Source organism: Megascapheus bottae, chromosome 14 (genome assembly GCF_031878675.1).
Source record: "Megascapheus bottae isolate mThoBot1 chromosome 14, mThoBot2.hap1, whole genome shotgun sequence".
Lineage (NCBI taxonomy): Eukaryota > Metazoa > Chordata > Mammalia > Rodentia > Geomyidae > Megascapheus > Megascapheus bottae.
The window spans coordinates 31,193,614-31,211,336 of record NC_143522.1 but is presented as its reverse complement, the minus strand read 5'-3'; the positions used below and the strand labels follow the sequence as shown (position 1 = coordinate 31,211,336).

The 17,723-nt window shown below is 62.0% G+C and overlaps 1 protein-coding gene across 3 annotated transcripts; it reads right to left on the bottom strand.

The window, feature by feature from the left end:
- Positions 1-801: 801 nt before the first annotated feature.
- Positions 802-10,776, bottom strand: Tnfaip2 (TNF alpha induced protein 2). 3 transcript variants are annotated; one of them, XM_090344887.1, is made up of 12 exons: positions 10,663-10,776; positions 8,048-8,408; positions 6,972-7,605; positions 5,285-5,399; positions 5,029-5,151; positions 4,753-4,853; positions 4,060-4,158; positions 3,546-3,669; positions 2,849-2,971; positions 2,278-2,433; positions 2,045-2,166; positions 802-948 (listed from the first exon to the last, which is right to left on the bottom strand). In XM_090344887.1, exons 2-12 carry the CDS (start codon positions 8,391-8,393, stop codon positions 807-809), a joined length of 2,085 nt encoding a protein of 694 aa, XP_090201013.1. In that variant the 5' UTR covers positions 8,394-8,408; positions 10,663-10,776; the 3' UTR covers positions 802-806. The 3 variants fall into 3 exon arrangements, with proteins under 3 accessions (XP_090201013.1, XP_090201012.1, XP_090201014.1); XM_090344886.1 differs by lacking the exon at positions 10,663-10,776 and adding an exon at positions 8,735-8,800; XM_090344888.1 differs by lacking the exon at positions 10,663-10,776 and adding an exon at positions 8,657-8,676.
- Positions 10,777-17,723: the final 6,947 nt, after the last annotated feature.

Sequence of the window (17,723 nt, the reverse complement as noted above, 5' to 3'; positions counted from 1 at the left end):
CAGGCAAGCGCCAGGAAATGCTTCTTCCCGGCCCTGCCTACCCCTTCATTTTAATCATGTGTCTGAGTTCTGACCTACCGGAAATAAGCTCCGGTTCTAAATACCAAGCATGTGGAAATCTGTCACACAGGAACAGGAAATTCACACAAAGTTTTCCCTGCCCGTCCTCAGATCACAGAGGGCCTGATCCTGCACAGCGCGGGCAGGCCTGGGGCCAGCGGTGGGAGATGCTGCTGCCTCCTGTGTCCACTCTCAGGAGTCCTTGAGGAGTGCAGAGTCTAGGCCCGAGCCTAGATAGACAGACAACCCCGTCAGGATCACAGGACAATCTGGAGTGGGCTCTGATGCTGACTGCCAGGCGCCAGATGAGGGGTTCATCTTTTTCACTCCCTTCCAGCCCAGTCTTCAGTTCTAGACTTGCTGCACAGTTTGCAGCAGCCTGGGATAAAGGAGGCTCAGCCCAGTGGAGCTGGAGGGGATGAGTGGACCACGAGGACAGGACTGGAGAAGGCTGGGCCAGGCCCCCAGGCCTGGCTGGGCTCTCCCTGCCCAGGCTCCCTCCTTCTGTCACACGATTAGCCACCCTCTACAGTTATCTGAGCGCCAAAATATCAGCTCTCCTCAGTGGACTGGAGTCTGTCCATTTCCAGCTGCCTAGATTCTAGTTCGGTGCCTGGCTGGGCGGCAGCGGCAGCAGCGGCAGAGTCCTCTGAGCAGCTGTGCAGCCGGCGCCAGTGCGTACAGCCCAAGTGGGGTAGTGCCGGATGCTCGCTGGGCACTCAAAGCAGGTCAGACGGCAGGAAAGGCTAGCCAACCTTTATGAGTGAAAACAGGGACCTGGAGGGCTCCCGGCCCGCGGTGCTCATGTCCAGGATGTCCCGGATGCTCCTGACGTCACTGCTCGACAGGTTCCCCTTGATGGCCAGGATGGCGCTCAGGTGGCCCTTGCTGGCAAGCAGAGCCTTCTGTCATCTGATTGTCACCACCGCCCCTTTCTCCCAGCGTTTCCCAGCTCTCCAGATTCCAGACCCACCACAGGACCCTGCAGCCAAGCCTCTGCCCACTGAGGCCTCCTCACCCACAGCACCCACAGAACATTCCTCTCATGCCCTCGAAGTAACCAGCTACTTCCTACTCTTGAGGGGTCACCTCTCTCCAAAGTTCAAACCTCCGGAGAGTCAGGGTCTTGGTTAAACTTGAAGCTATCTTATTTCTTCCCTGATTATCTCCTTACCCCTGGTCCTCAACAGACTATACGCTATGCTGGGGAAGCCTGAGGCCTGATATTGTTGTGCACGGCACCTGAGGGCCTGGAACAGCCAGGAACTAGAAGACACTAAAGAATTGTTGATGGGATGAGGAGAGGGATGGGTAGGTAGCAGGGTAGATGTATGGAAAAGAATGGACAAGTGGATAGGCAGAAGCACAGACAGATGGATGGATGATGGATGAGTAGGATAAATGAGTATGTGGATGGATGGATGGATGGATGATGGATGATGGATAAATGGATATGGTAGATGGGTGGGTAGCTGAGCAGACGGTGTGGGCATTCTCATGGATGAATGGATGGATGGACAGGTCAACCCCAGTTGATACCCATTCAGATTTCTGCTCTGTCAGAGGACCCAGCTCAAAGAAAAACAACTCATCAGGCCCAGGACACAGGTTCAGTCTCCAAAGATCCACAGGCTGAAAGGTAAAACACAGCCTCTCTGGTCTCACCTTCTCTGAGAGGCAGTATGGCTAAGGGCGTGGGTGCCAGCACACAGTGTGGCTTTGTCTTAGCTCGCACGCTAGCTGTGTCACCCTCGACACACCCTTTCAAGCTTCAGAGTGGGGACAGGCAGTGCTACCTTTGCAGCGCTGTGGTGAGGGCCAGGGCACCATCCTGGTAGAGCTTTAGCATGGCGCATGGCACGCAGTTAGCACCGGCACTGGTCAGCTGCCTGTGAGGTATTGGCAGCCGAGCTGGCCAGGCCTGGGTGCTGACTTCAGCTCCAGAGGGGCTCACCCAGTCCTGGGACCCTCGGCACCTTCTTACCTGAAGTCGGGATAACAGGTGGAATAGGTGGCCACCTCGAGCTTGATGGCGCTGGGGTCCTGCAGACGGATGATCTCAGCCAGTGTGGGGAGGGCGGGGTGCAACCAGGCTGCGGTGGAGCCCTGCGGGCACAGGGCTGGTTGAGAAGGGTGGGTTCAGGGCCAAGTCTGGAGGGGCCCCAGGGCTTTGGCCAGGAGCCGCAGATCATCCCAAGGGGATGGGCGGGGGCTCACGTTCTGCATGCAGAAGAGCTGGATGGCCTCGGCGTTGGCCAGGATGTGCTGGGCCAGCTGCTGCTGCTGCTCGGCCGTCTTCAGGACCAGGCGCCGCTTGCACAGGCGGATGATGTACTCCTTCACCAGGGTTAAGTGCACGGCCTCCACGAGCTCCTGGGGAGCAGGCGGGGAGGGGTGAGCCGGCCCCTGGGGATGATGCCCTGCGGCCCGAGGCAGAGCCGAGGGTAGGCACGTGTGTGTGCACCCAGGTGCACTGGTGGGGATGTCAGCACCTCTGCCTAGACTGGCCCCGCCCCCGCCCCGCCCCGCCTCCCGGCCCCGCCCCCAGCCTCCGGCCCCGCCCAGCCCCGCCCAGGCCCCAGCCTCCGGCCCCGCCCAGCCCCGCCCAGCCCCGCCCAGGCCCCAGCCTCCGGCCCCGCCCAGCCCCGCCCAGGCCCCAGCCTCCGGCCCCGCCCAGCCCCGCCCAGGCCCCAGCCTCCGGCCCCGCCCAGCCCCCGGCCCCGCCCCTCCCCCAGCCCCCGGCCCCGCCCTCAGCCCCGGGCCCCCCCCCCGGCCCCGCCCCCCTCACCTCCCGGAAACAGTCGTGCAGTTCCGAGAACTCCGGCAGCCTTTGGAACACCGCGGCCAGGATCCCGTCCAGAGTCTCCTCGGGCGTCGCCCAGCGGGTCTGCGAGAAGCTCTTAAACAAGGGCTGAGCCGGGAGGGCAGGAAGTCAGGAAGTGGAAGCGGGGTCCCGGGTCAGGGGGCCCTGGGCTCTGCGGGAGGCCTTTTCCACAGCCTCTTAAATAAATAAATTCCTACATAAACGAGGCCTTGTGCCTGGCTGGGCACTGAGCCCCGTGACACGTCGCCCAGGGTCACTGGCTGTCCCTGGCCCCTGTCTTGGACGCTGGGCAGGAAACCCTGCCTCTGCCTTTCTGGAGACCCCAGGCCCCCCACGGTGGATTTCTTGGCTGTCAGGACATACAATCATCCCCTAAAGGCCCTGAGTACCAAAGTTAGGGATGAGGGGAGCGGGTGGGAACTGGGACCCCGTGAGACCTCGCCAGGCACTCCCAGGCCAACCTGAGCCTCAAGAGTGGATGAGAGAGCGATAGTCCTGGGGATCCCACGGCCGGGCCACCGCCGCCACCCACCAGGGCCTCCCACAGGCCCAGAGCAGTTCTGTCCTCCTAGGGGCTTCTGCCAGTCTCCCAATCCCCTCCTGTGGCCTCTCTCCTCTGGCCTCCCTCTTGTGCCACGCTGAGGGCAAGAGGCTCCACTACCTTCAGTTCTACAAAGAGGCTCTGGAGCAGGGTGTCCAAGCCATGAGCCTTGAGCTCATTCAGGGCGTCCAGCAGATCGTCTAGGGGATTCTGTGGTATCTGCCACTTCTGTTCAATAGACATCCTGGACGGTGGAGACAGGAAAGTCAGGCCACCCTGCTGAGCCTCTGGCCCCGGACCCAGCAGGTCCTGATCTAATCTCCCTAAGCATCTCTTCTCCAGAACCTGCAATGATTCACCATTCCCCATGGAATCAAGGCCTGGATCTCCATCACACTCCCTCCACCAGGACAGACCTGCCGCAGTGCCCTCTGCCCAGCGCTGAACACCTCGGCGTGCCATCTGCTTGTGGACTTGCTGAGAGTAACCAGCAGATCGCTGGCCTCTACTCTGACTCCTGTGCAACCATGCTGAGGCAGATTCAGCTAACTGTAACCTCATGTCTTTGTGAGAGCATCTCCTCCCTGCTCCAGCTGCCTCCATCTCCCCCAGCAGGCCCTCCCAGCAAGCTCACCGGAAAGACAGGCAGTTGTTGATGTTGGCCATAACATTGGCCCTGTAATTTCTCAGTTGTCGGCCCCTCTCCAGAAATCCATCAAAGGTGCTTTGGTAGCTGGCAAAAGCAGAAGGGATACTTCAAGACCAGCGCCGGGTCTGGAAGTTCTGTCTGACTGTCCCTCGGTGGCTCAGGGAAGGGCCCCAAAAGACGGTGTCACAGGCTGCATGAGCATCTAGGGAAGGTGCTGTCCAACTCAAGTCCCCGCTCCCCCCAGCAGCCCTCTCCTTTCCCTGGTCTCCTCTATCTCTTCAGGAAGGGCTGTGGGTGGCTAAAGGCTTCAGAGCTTGGAACCATCAGGTTAATTCTGGGAAACATGAGGGGTGGCAGGGTTCCCGGGGTGGGTCCATCCTTTCTGAAACTGATTACTCCATGGAGAGCTTTGTGGGTAGGGTGGCTCGAGTGGTGGTAGAAGCAGAGGCGCTCAATGACTCCCACAGCGGGAGCTCAGCACACCCAAGGCCCTCAGTGCCCAGGCTTGGGGTAGGGACTGAAGACTCTGGGCTCTGAAGGGCTGGGAGGGCAGGGAGGGCGGGGCTTAAGAGACAGCGAGGGCCTTGACTAAGAGAGGTGCTACACAGCCCTCCCTCCTGACAGACACACCCACCTCCTCTGGGACTCTCCCCCACCCCCCCCCACGGAGGCACCCACCTCCTCAGGAACTTATGCAGCTCCCCCTGCAGCATTTGTGTTATCTTCGTGCCCAGGGCAGGCGTGATGGTCTCAGCCTTGGTCTGACTCTGGGAGATGATCTGCGGTGGGTGGGAGAGGGGCAAATGAAACAGAGGCCTGCCTGGGCTAGGGCCAGGGCAAGGAGGGGAGCAGGCTGGACCAAGGGCACCTGGCGAGGGGAGTGAGTGGAAGCGGGCTACCTGGGCATGATGGCCGTCCCCGCGCCCCTTGTGCCTGCCTGGGCAGGCCCAGTACCTGCATGATGTCAATGGCCAGCTCGCTGTGGCAGTGGCCGTCCAGCTTCTGGGGAGCCACATCTTGGGCCCAGCGCTGGGACTCCAGGTTCAAGGCTCGGGTCATCAGCTCCATCACGTTGGCCTGGAGGAGGAAGGCCAGTCGTCACAGCACAGGCCTGTCCCCCTGCTCACCTGGAAGTACCTGCCGTGCTCCCTGCCAGGGTGTAGTGGTCTCGGCCCAGCCCTCTCAGCCCCGCCCCCGGCGCAGGACTCACCACCTCATTGGACAGGAATGTGTTCTCCAGCTGTGTGATCTGCTTAGTCGCTAGGAGACCCCCAAGACCTACACCCTGCAGTGCTCCTGCCAGCTTGGGGGTGTTGAGGATTTCACTGTGGGAAAGAAGCATAGGGCTGACAGGAAGAGAACCTGGTGCCTGACCAGCATCCCTCAGCAAGAGACAAGACCCCCTACTCCTAGCACACTCCCCTCCAGGCTCCCCACATCCAAGGATGGATGGGTCCTCACTTACTGGGGTTGAGCTCAGGCCCAAAACTTGGAATCACTGTGTCTTTTCTCACTCCCCCACCATCCACACCTGCTCTAAAAACCCATCAGTCTAGAGGCTGCCCTGGCCCCACACCAGGCCACTGCCCTCTGCAGGACCCCTTTCCAGTCTGAACCCCCGAAGACTTGGCTCAACTCCTTACCCTGAGGCCCACCCCGCCTGCGGCCTGTGAGCTGACCCTGGTGGCAGCACTAGGAGGGACTGCCCACAGAACTGCTCCCTGGAGCAGTGTGGCACTTCTGCGGGGTTCCGGGCCGCCCAGGAGACCTTCCCAGCCCTGGCATCGTAAAGGCTCTTTTGTCTGTCTTGAGGCTTTAGAATAGCCTATCTGCACCCCTTGCGCAGGCCTGGTGCAGCCATCCATCTGCTCCTCACACTTTGGGCCACATGGGCCTCAGTGATGCCTCCTTGCGCTCTGGGCCCACACAGGCTTAGTGTCCTGCTCCAACAGCTCACTGGGTGCCGAGCTCCGGAACCAAGCATCCCAGGGCCAGGAAGGCAGGAAGGGCAGGCAGGCAGGCAGGCAGAGGTACGAGCGCCCAGCATTTCCTGGTGAGTCAGAAGCCAGCAGGAACTGGATAAGAATCTGGCAGCTCCAGGCCCTGTGACCATTTCCCTCTGCCCTGCTGGCTCCTCACCTACTCCCACCCTACAGGGCCCTTTCTCTGCTTCTCCCACCAGAGGCTGGCCCATCACCACCAGAAGAGCCCATGGCTGCGAGAAGGTCCCCAAGACCCTCAGATGCTGCTCAAGTCACCTCCACCTTTCTTCCTTCAGACCTGAACCTTAGGTTGGGGGCTGCCAGAGGCCAAGCATCCTCATTGCCTGGGTATTTCCACCTGCAATACGAGTCCCTCCCCTCAAGTGGCTTGAGTGATTGGAATGCAAGCCAGTGGGGAGATGGGGCTGGATCCAGCTGGGAGGTGCTCTAGGGTCTTGGTGTGCAGGCCTGCAGTTGGGTCTCCACCCATGGCCTGTACCACAAGGTCTTTCCCTAGAAGACCTTGACCCCACACCATCCCTGCTAAGTTCTCCTGCCCAGGGCTTTCCTGATAGCAGGCCAGACAGCATCCCAGTGCCCTGCAGCTCTGCTCCCATCCCTGGTGTCAGTCACTTTGCAGTGGACTCCATGCTCCCTACCGCGGTCCTGCCTGCCCCCCCCCATCCTTTCAACTGAGCTTCCCGGGAGGGTGGGACACGCGTACACACACACACTGACACACTCAGGCCTGGCCTCGTCTGCCACGCCCTCCCCGCTGTGCTGCATCCCTCTCTGTCCTGGGCCTTGGGAAGGATGGCACAGACGGGCCCTGTCCTCCTGCGGGCCTGAGGCCCAGGCGTGGCTCCTCCGAGTCCGCCCCGCGCACCCGGTGCCCCCCCAGGCCGCAGCCCTCACTTGGGGTACAGGTTCTGCGCCCACAGCAGCAGCAGGTAGGTGTCGCGCTCGCACAGCTCGAACTGCGCCAAGGCGCCCGCGTGGGCCGCGAAGAGCTGGTGGTAGCTGCGGGCGTAGGTGCCCACCACGTCGAGGTCGCTGGGGAAGAGCGGCTGCAGCCGCTGCACCACGGCCACCAGGTCCTCCTTCATGGTGCGCCCCATGTGCAGGAAGGCGCTCTCCGCCTCCGAGCGGCCCTCGGCGCCCTCGGCGCGCCGCGCGCCCATGCGCTCGGCCGCCTCCTCGGCCACGGCGCCCCGCCACAGCTGCAGCCAGGCCCGCGGCCGCGTGGGCACCAGCGCCGCCGTCCCGGGCGCCGCCGCCGCCGCCGCCCGCCGGTCCTCGCGCTCCTGCTCCTGCAGCACCGCCAGCGCCAGGCGCAGCCGGCCGGGCGCCGCCTCCAGCGGCCGCCGCAGGACGCCCAGCACCTGCGGGCGCAGCAGCGCGTACAGCGCCTCCACCTTGCTCTGGCGCAGCACCAGGTCCGTCTCGCTCGCGCCCGCCGCCGCCGCCGCCTCCAGCTCCCGCTCCAGCGCCAGCAGCGGCCGCGCCGCCTCCAGACGCCCGCTCTCCAGGGCCGCCTTCAGCTCCTCCACTGCGCGCGGAGAGCCGCGTCAGGGCCCCGCGGGAGGGGAGCGGGCCCGCCCGCCGCCCGCCGCCCGCCGCCGGCACCGCGCTCCCGGCCCCCGACAGCGCCCTCCTCCCCTCCCCGGGCCCCGGCACCGCGCTCCCGGCCCGCACCGCCCTCCTCCCCTCCCCGGGCCCCGGCACCGCGCTCCCGGCCCCCGACAGCGCCCTCCTCCCCTCCCCGGGCCCCGGCACCGCGCTCCCGGCCCGCACCGCCCTCCTCCCCTCCCCGGGCCCTGCCACTGCACTCCCGACCCCCGACAGCGCCCTCCTCCCCGCCGCCCGGGCCCCGCGCTCCCGGCCCCCGACAGCGCCTTCCTCCCCGCCGCCCGGGCACCGCGCTCCCGGCCCGCACCGCCCTCCTCCCCTCCCCGGAGGCCCCGGCCGGGCCCCACCCGCCGACCCCCTACCTGAGGGCGGCGGGCCTTCGGGCTCCGGCTCTTCCCGCTCCGGCTCTGCGCCGCTGGGCCGGCCCTCCTTCTTCTTTTTCTCCTTCCCTTTGGTGAAGACGCAGAATATGTGGGCCAGGCCCTTTGACTTCTTTTTCTTCTTCACAGCTTCTTTCACCTCCCCATTGGGGGTCGCTCCCGCCTCGGGGGGCGGAACCAGGTCCTCGGAGGAGGCCTCGGACATGGAGGCCTCGGACTCCACCTCCGACGGGGAGGGCAGTGCGGGGCGGTTTTCAGGGGAGCGCAGGGTCTCGGGCGCAGGCTGCTGGCCCGGGAGGCCCTGGGAGAAGGTCATCATCTTCAGCATCGCCCAGGTTGGGACCTGCAGTTTGGGGGTGTGGAACGGAATGAAGGGGTTCTGCAGCAGTCACAGCAGGGCAGCCCAGGCCCCAGGGCACAGCTGGGCGGCAGTACTGAATGTGTGGTGATCTGATTTCACCAGGCATTTCCCAGGCCATGGTGCCCCCACCAACACCTCCTCTTCCCGTAGCCCCGGCCCCCTCTGAGGTTCCCGGGCCTTCTCTACTCGTCTCCCTCATCCCTCCAGGCTCTGGGGAAAGAGAAGAGCACCTGCTGCTGTAGATTTGAACACAGCAAGAAGAGAGGGGCACAGCAAGATCAGAGCCCTGCTGGGGGTTCACAGATTACCCAAATAAGCCGGCGCAGCACAGCCCCAGACTCGTCCCTGCACAGTTCTTATTTGGCTTTTGGATGGTGAAAGATGCTGTGGACAGAAACACGGCTGCTCTTACTGAGGCTGCAAAGAGAGCCCGACCCCAAGCTGGTCTCAGAGGTCATGTCAACAGAAAACATGGGGCTCCACGCACTAGGCCCTAAAATCAAACCCCAGCCTGCCAAAGAAGGCACCGGCCCCTTCAAGCTTCAGATTGGGGGCAGTCCCTCAGCCTTTCATAGTGACAAAGCAAGGCTCCGGGCTGCTTTCAGTCACCCAGCAACCACACGGTAGAACCAGGCTTCCTGCCCCCACCCCCTCCCAAACCCAGGGACGTCATCTGCACAAACACCCAGTTTCTACTCCCTTCCTGGGTGCCTATCCCAGCTCTCGGCTCCCCACCCCCTAATCTGGAAAGGGTACTATTTCATTTAAAATGTGGTCAGCCACTTAGGTTTGGAAGTCAGGTAATCTGGCTCCTACATCCAGCTTTTCCTGTCAGTGCCAACCCTATCCAAAGAGGCAGGCAGCCTCCTCTGCGGTCAGAGCAAGGCAGGACCAAGGGAGGGGAGCACAGCTGAGCTGGGGGTGAGAACAGGTGGGGGCTGGGCCTTGCAGAGCTGGCATGACCCACAGCCACACTGCCTCCTGCTTGACCCATAGCCATGGTGCCAGATGCCTGAATCTGTCAAGAATAAACCTATCAAGCCGTATCTCCTGTTTAACAGGATGACATGGCATCCTGTCGGGCAACGGCCCACCTAATTCAGCAGGCATGGGCTCCGCTTGAGCCTTTCCCACGGCCCCTTGGCTTCTGGCTGCCCAGCTCCCCTGGCCCATTCCCTGAGCAGCTCGTCCTGGGGTTTGGACTGGAGCAGCTCGGGTGCTTCTTCCTCAGCCTCCTGCGACCTCCTACTGTTCTGCACGGAGCCCGAGCTCTGGCATCTCAGCTGCCTCCCTGTCACATCATACAGGTTGAGGATTCCACCCCAGGACCAAGAAGGCAGAGCCCTAAGCCAAGGTCCACTGGGTCAGGGCCACCGGATTCCCCCCTCCCCTCCCCTTCCCTTCCCTCTCCTCCCTCCCCTCTCTCTCATCCCTGGGCCAAGCACCCTCAGGAGCTGGTCTGGCCAGAGGGCTGCTCGTCCCCTCCTAGGTGCCCTGTCCATTTGTCCTCCTCCAGGATGGGGAGGGTGACCTGCGTCGCTGTCCCTCTCCTACCTCGGGGCTCACCTGCTCACAGCTTCTGGCCCCTCCCCTCTGGCAGGTCCTCCAGGGCCCTCCCGCCCCACACCCGGCCTCCCAGACACACCAGGCTCTGCTCCCCCACGCCCGAGCCTATGGATTGGTCTGGACTGCCCTCCTTCCCTCATGGGCCTCAGTTTCCCCCTCTGTAGGATGTGGACGCTCCTCCCCTCACCAGCTGGGCCTCAGAAAGGAAGACCCCTCCACCTGTAGCGCAGGCCAGGGCGGCCCAGGCGGTCCCCCCCCCACGCCCCAAGGCCGCTGTGGCCAGCTGAGGACGCCCAGCACACCCACCCCGGCCCGGGGCTGAACTCAGGGCCAGGGGGCAGGGGTGGCGCGGGGACCCTGCAGGCAGGACCCGGTGGGCAGGACCCGGGCAGGACCGGGACAGGACCTGGCGGGCAGGACCCGGACAGGACCCGGACAGGACCCGGCGGGCAGGACCCGGGCAGGACCCGGCAGGCAGGACCCGGGCAGGACCCGGGCTCCGCCGGGCACAGCCCCGGGTCAGCCTCGCTGCTCCCCCGCCGCCAGCCCTGCCCTTGGCGCCCGGGCGCGGGCGCTCAGCCCGGCCTCGGAGGGTCCCGGCCCCTCCCGTGTCGTCCGCCCCGTCCGCCCCGTCCAGGGCGCCCGCGGGAAGCGGCCCGAGGTCACTCACCGGCCGGGTCGGACGCGCTGCCCGGCTCCGCTGGGCTCGGCCTGAAGTCGTCGCCGGCCGCCCCGCCCGCCCGGCTGCGGTCACCGCGGAAAACCCGCGGGCGGAGGCGGGGCGGCCGGGGCGGAGGCGGCGCCGTCCCCGCGGGCGGGGCGCGGGCGGGCGGGCCGGGCCATTGTCCACGCCGGGCGACCGGGGGCTGCCCGGGCCGGGCAGCGTCACACAGCGGCACCCGCCCGGGGCCGGGGAGGTGCCCTCCGCCCGGTGCCCTCCGCCCTCGCCCCGAGCCGGGCGGGCCTCCCGGGGGCGGGGACCCCGCGGTCCGCGCGCCCTCCGCCCGCCCTGCACCCGGGAAGGGTCCTCTCCGGAATTCCCCGCGGGCACCAGCCCGGAACGGGCGCTCGGCTCCTCCCAAGCTTTTGTTTGGCCCCCTTTCTCCTCCGCCCTGGGACTGTGCCGGGGGAGGGGGAGGGAGGGGGAGGGGGAGGGAGGGAGGATGGGGAGGGAGAGGCAGCAGAGGGTCGGGTGGGGAGTCCCCACCTCCCTCTCCTCCCCCGGCTCGAGCCTGGACCCCCATCCATCCTCTGCCCAGCCGCAGGGTCTTAAGACCCCGCTTCCGCCCAGCCCGGGTCCCCCACGTTCAGAGCAGAGCCGGGCTGGGGAGCCCCTGGGCCTGGGGTGCGGAGGGGTGAGGAGGCCAAAGAGGACGAGAAGCCAGGACCTGGGCGCTGCCTCTGCCACAGCTGTGGTGGTTGTGCAACCGGCCTGGCTTCTGTCCACCCACGTCCCCCACAGCCCCCGGGGACAAACTGGGAAATTCCTGGAGAGCTCTGCAGCCGATGGGCGCCTGCGTTCATGTGTGTGTGTGCATGCGTGTTCACATGTATGCATGCATGTGCGTATGCGTGTGTACGTGTTTGTGTGTCTGTCCTCATGTGTGTTCATGTGTGTATGCACATGCGTGCACAAGGGGGGCCCTCACAACCCCACATTTGTGCAGAGCAGCATCATGAGCTTTGCCAGGCAAGGGCTGGCCACCAGCCTTGTCCCCAGAGACACAGAGTTGGGACCCCCAGCACTTCCTCTCTTTGAACCTGGCATAAGGGTCAAAGGTTCCCGTGAAATCTCCTACAGGAGGGAAACCAGAAGATGGGGCTGCAGGGAGCGGGGACCCACCAGCAGTGGGGGTCAGGAGGGCTGGAGCCTTTTCACCCCCTTGACAGTTCTGGGGAGACCTCCTCTCCTCTGCCCCTGCAGAGGAGAACATCTGGAGCTGTTGACAGGGGCAGCAGCCGTCCCCTCCCCCAGCTCCCCTGGCCACAGCCCACCACTCCAGCCCAGAAGCCCTGGAGCCCAGCACCTGGCCACAAGCCATAGTCTACTCAATCTACTCGCACGCAAGCTTCAGAGGCCCTGGACAGTGGGACAAGGGATGACTACCAACTCTATGTTTTGGGCTTTTTGTTTATTTGTTTGAAACGGTATTGCTCTGTAGCCTAACTTGGCCTTAAACTTGAGACCCTCTTCCCTTCACTAACCAAGTGCTGGGATTACAGATGTCTGTCACATCTGGCTCCCTCTTTATGCTTTTAATTGTGGCAAAGAAAAAAAAAATCCACTCTTGACATGCAAGGTAACACTTGAAGTGCACTAGTCTGTGCCATTAAGTACATTTGAATTGTCCTGTCATCACCACACTAAGGGCACATCACCACCAATCACGCAGGAAACTTTTTGCCCCTTGCAAAACAAACTCCCATTATCCTGTAGTACCCCAGTCCTTTTCCAGCCACACCTAAGCAATTGTGGATGGAATGATACAGTAATCGTCCTGTGACTGGCTTACTTTAGTGTACCGTCTCCAAGTCCCAGCCGTGGTAGCATGGGTCCGAGTTCCTCTTTAATCTGACTTCAGTTCTTCTGTGTGCACACTGTGTTTATTATTCATTCCCCTGTGGGTCTGGCGTCGCTCCCCACTCTGGGCTGTTGTGCATAGCAATGAGTGCGCCAGGTGCAGTGGTTCCTTGCACCTCAGGAGTCTGAGATCAGGAGGCTCATGGTTCAAGGCCAGCCCATGCAGAAAGACGTGTAAGACCCGTTCCAACCAATAAGCTGGATTCCGTGGCTTGTGCCTGTCCAACCAACTACACCGGAGGCTGAGATCCAGAAGACAGGTTCCAGGGCAGGCTTTGCGAGAAAGTTCACAGAGGAAGCCAGGTGTGGTGGCACAGGGCTGTCACTCCAGCTACAAGCAGAGAAAGCCAGAGAGGAGGGCTGGGCCAGGGTGTAGAGCCCAGACAAAAAGCAAGACCCTATCTCAAAATAACCAGGGGTGGGGCAAGGGAAGGGCAGAACACCTGCCCAGCAAGCAAAAGGCCCCAGGTTCAAACTCCAGTTCCACCAAAACAGAGCAGTGGTGGGAGTGCAGGCATGCAACCATTGGCTCACGTTCCTGCTTTCCCTCAATTTTTTTTTTTTTCTGGTCCTAGCGCTTGAACTCAGGGGCCTAGGCATTGTCCCTGAGCCTCTTTGTGCTCAAGGCTAGAAGCACTCTATCATTTGAGCCACAGGGCCATTTCTGGCCTTTTTCTGAGTAGTTTATTGTGGACAAGAATCTCAGGGACTTTTCTGCCTGGGCTGACTTTGAACTGTGATCCTCAGATCTCAGCTTCCTGAGTGGCTAGGATTATAGGCGGGAGCCACTGGCATGCAGCTCTTCCCTGGCACCATGAACTGATTCCTCATACAGCAGACCAGGTGGGTACTGCTTCACTGGCTTCTTTTCCCAGATGAGGAAACGGAAGGCCAGATAGGTCCAGTCATGTCCTAGTCAGGAGTGGACCTGCACTGTGCCCAACTGTGTCTCTTCCAATGTCCCTCCCTGTTTGAAATGCAGCTTGATGTAGTCAAGTCAGACACAAGGAAGCCCGAGTTTAAGTAGAGAAATAGGAAGCACTCATTTTCCATCACTGGGGGAAAAAAAAAAGTCCCAATCTTTTTCTCTCCTCCCAGCTCTTTCCTGTGGGGTAACATAGCCCTGGGAGCCTCCTGGCACCGGAACACAAGGCCAGCCCTCCGTGCATTCTTGGTCTGAGTCCCTGGTGGGAAGGACTCAGATTAGCCGAAGCAAAAAGAAGAGGCCAGATGGGATCCAACAGTTGGAGGAGGGGTGGCAGCCGGTGGGCCAGGCTGCAGCAGCCGGCCATCAAATAAGGGTGCTGCCTGTGGGTGGACCCGGGAGGAGGAGACGGCAGCCCCGGACTCCCCACGCCTCTCCTGTCACCAGACCCACTTCCCTCTGTAGCATGACTTGCACTTCTCGCTGCCCTAACCTTGGCTCCCAGGCCTGCAGCTGCTCCCAGGCCCTGGCTTCTCCTTTTGCTTCTGGGGCCATCCCCAGTGTGACCTTCGCTGTCTCTTGTTTCCTGGCTGCTCCTCACTCGCTGACTCCCAGGCAAAGCCACTGGGTCCCCTGTGGACAGGCGTGGAAACAGACCCAAGACAGGTTCACGCCGAGGGTGACGCTTTGAGGCTGGAGCTGCCACCACCGCCGCCACACAGCCTTCTAGGGGGCGACGGGCTGGCTCAGGGCAGGGCACGGCTGAGGGGCTTTGGCTGGAATCTGCTGACCTCCTGGGGTCACGGGATGAGCAGGAAGCCACGCTCAGGACATGCACGTCCACAAAGGTGGGAGCAGAGGTAACTCACTGGGCAGCCTCTCTTCCCACGAGGGTATGCTTGTGCTTGGCAGAGGTGGAAACTGAGGCAGGCACCTCCTCTGAGACATGCGAGGAGCCTGGCCGGCACCCTTTCATGAAGACAGGGCCATGTGGGGGACCGCAGGGGTGGGAAGTGGCCAGGACACGGCCACTTCTCTGAGCTGGTATGACTTCCCGGAACAGGCAAGCCTCTTGGCCCACTCAGAGTCCTCCCCGTGGCGGGCAGCCATGGTTCCGGGAAGGCCTCCTGGCCAGGCCAGTGGGAGGAGGCACACGAAGACCCAGGGAGGAGCCTGGCTGTGGGAACATCTGGTCCCGGGCCCTCCTCTCATCCGTGGCTTTCAGGGCTCCTGGGGACGGGGATGCCACTGCCCACGGACTGGGACTGGAGAGTGGCGTAGTGACACTGTGGAAAAGTAACCAGGGCATGCAGGAAGCACCTCCAGGACCCACTGTCCTCCAGCATTTCATGTTCTAGCAAAATGTTCCCAAGTTCACACACAGACGTGGCCCGGAGCGGTGGCGTAGCTCGCCTAAGGTAACACCGGAAGCGTGGAGCTGCAATGGCAGCCCAGGCTGCGTGGGTCCACAGCTGGTCCTGAGCTGTCACACAAATCCCAAGTGGGGGGACAGAAATCATAGAGCCTCCAATGCACACCCCAGAAACAGCAGGACTCCAACCTGACATCTTAGAGGGGGGTCAGGGAAGGTTGTCCTGCCCCCCCCAACTCCAAAAGAACTTCAGTGATGCCAGGATGTAACCTTCAGACTGGCACGGACGGTCACGCCAGATCTGAAGCCAGCCCGGACATCTCCAACCAACCATCAAAAGCTGGGGCTGTGGTTCAAGTGGAAGAACGCTAACCTTGAGCTAAAAAACTCAAGGAGGTCCAGTTCCAGAATCGGCACAAATGAAAAGAAATGTAAGCTCTCATATGTAGTGCTTGGGTAGAGAGGGATGAGGGAGATTATCTTTTAATCTTAGACCTGTTAGGTGCCTTTACTACGCTTTATTGAGACAAAATCTTGCTTGTGTGTCCAGGCTGGCCTTCAGTTCAGTCCTCTTGCCTGAGCCTCCGAGCTGTGGGGTCACAGGTATGAGCCCTGCCTGTCATCACGTGACGTGTTCTTGTGGCTATGTTGCTATCCTGAATGTTATTAAAATTAAAAATGAAAATGGAGCCAGGTGTGGCTCCCGCCTGTAATCCTAGCTACTCAGAAGGCTGAGATCTGAGGATTGTGGTTCAAAGCCAGCCCAGGCATGAAAAGTATGTGACCATTATCTCCAATTAACTACCAGAAAACCAGAAAGTGGTGCCGTGGCTCAAGTGGTAGAGCACTAGCCTTGAGCTGAAGAGCTTGGGACAGCATCCAGGCCCTGAGTTCAAGCCCTACAACAGACCAAAAAATGGGGCTGTGGTGGAGTGCTTGCCCAGGATGCATGAAGCCTCAGTATCATATACACAGAAAAGGCAGACGTGGCACTGTGCTTCAAGTGGGTAGAGCACTAACCTAGAGCTCAGAGACAGTGCCCAGGCCCCGAGGATTGGCAAACAAACAAACAACAACAGAAGTTGAAGAGTGTTCTGGAAGGAGGGGGCCTTTGCCATGTCTTGTGGGAAGCTCTGCAGGTCCCAGGAGAGCAACAGATCAAGGGCTGGGCGTGACATCCAACTTTAGTGCGGTTCTGGAACTTCAGGGCAGCAGGGCCTCTGGAGGCGGCTGAGGCCCTGGTGCCCCTGGGCAGCCAGCAGGATTCCCCCTCCGGTGCGGGGGGGGGGGGGCTTGCCCGTGAGGCCTGGAGCTCCGGATGCAGCCAACCCTCCCCTTGGCGGCAGGCAGCTGTGGACGTAGGGCCTGGCAGGCTGGCCCTGTTTTCTGCAGCATTTGCACAGGGTTGCTGGGTGCCTGCATAGGTGTACATGGTGTGTGCGTGTGCACATGCGCAAAGGAAGGAAATATGGAGGAGATGGGGGACAACTCTGGGGACCCCCCACAGCCTCCTGTCCCCACTTGGGTGGGTGTGTGGGGAGCCACAGTCCAGCACTGAGGTCATCCCCCATTTCTCTGGGTCTGCGGAGCGCTGGGCCCGGAAGGAAGGGGCTGGGGTCACCAGGCAAGGAAGGAAGGGGGAGAGGCCATCCCTCCCTCCCTCCCTCCCGCACAGAGCTGACCGGAAGCAAGCACAACCTTCCTGCGGGAACCTTCCTAGGCTACTCCTGCTGCCGGCAAGGACCCAGCTGGGGTGACCCCAGGCTGCAGGCTGGATGAAGGCTGGCATGCTGGGGACATTTGTGACATGCAAGCAAGGCAGCTGGGCGTGAGGGGCCACCACGGCGGCCAGGCCCTGCCCTTCACATACAGAGCCCGGGGGCTGGCAGCAGCCATCACGCCACAGGCCGTCTCAGGTTGGCCGAGGATCTGAATACAGGTAGAACAGGGTCTTCCCCCTCGGGGACCAGGGACCAGGGCCACCCAGGACATGAGAACTGAAGGGGAGCCTGAGCAGGGGCAGGTATGTGGCACACGGAAAGAAAGCGCGTGGCAGAGTCCAGTGTGGGGTGAAGAAGGTGGTCCCAGAATGTCCTGTGAGGGTGAGGAGGCGGGCAGAGACCTCTGGCTGGGGTAGAGGTGGGGCATGCTGGCAACAGCTGGAAAAACCTTACAAATGCACTTGCACGTGTACACACACACACACACACACACACACACACACACACACAGCCACACAACGGCCCACCACCACCAGAAGCAGTTCTTTCTGCCCCTCACACCCCAAGTGTGGCCTGGACAATGCCTGGACTTGCAGGGTGGGCTATAGGCAAGGGTGAGTCCCCAGTGCCCCTCTGGGCCTGTGTCCTGCTCCAGCCCTGCCCACGGTCCTGGCTGGCCAGCACCTGCGTGCAGCGGCCTACTGATGCTTCTCGCTCTCTAAGAGGCCCCAGGCAGTGGGCGCTTCTTCCAGACGGGCTCAGAGGCTGCCCCATGCAGTGACTCTAGACCACCCGCACGCGTGGCTGGATACTCACAGCGTCCCCACCTTGAACCCAGGACCTTGTCTACATTTTTTCCTAGACCACAGCCTGGGCTCCTGAGACACGGGGATCCAGGGAGGCTAGGACAGTCAAGGAAATACCCAAAGCTTTTGCAAGATCTTGTGGGACGGCAATGGGGGAGATGGCGATGATGTGGGGAGTGTGAGTCAAAACCAAAGCCAGAGCACAGCACCCATGGCTCACTCCTTCCTATAATCGCAGCTACTCAGGAAGCTGAGATCTGAGGATCACAGTCCAACGTAGCCCCGACAGGAAAGCCCATGAGACTTCTCCCTCCAACTACCACCAA

What these genes read in the sequence shown, in the direction of transcription:
- Tnfaip2 (XM_090344887.1), bottom strand. Translation starts at nt 8,393, where the DNA reads ATGCTGAAGATGATGACCTTCTCCCAGGGCCTCCCGGGCCAGCAGCCT. An exon ending in CATTCCTGTCCAATGAGGTG is followed by an intron (nt 5,152 to 5,284) that starts GTGAGTCCTGCG and finishes TTCCTCCTCCAG; the next exon opens with GCCAACGTGATGGAGCTGAT. An exon ending in TGCACGACTGTTTCCGGGAG is followed by an intron (nt 2,434 to 2,848) that starts GTGAGGGGGGCG and finishes CCTGCTCCCCAG; the next exon opens with GAGCTCGTGGAGGCCGTGCA.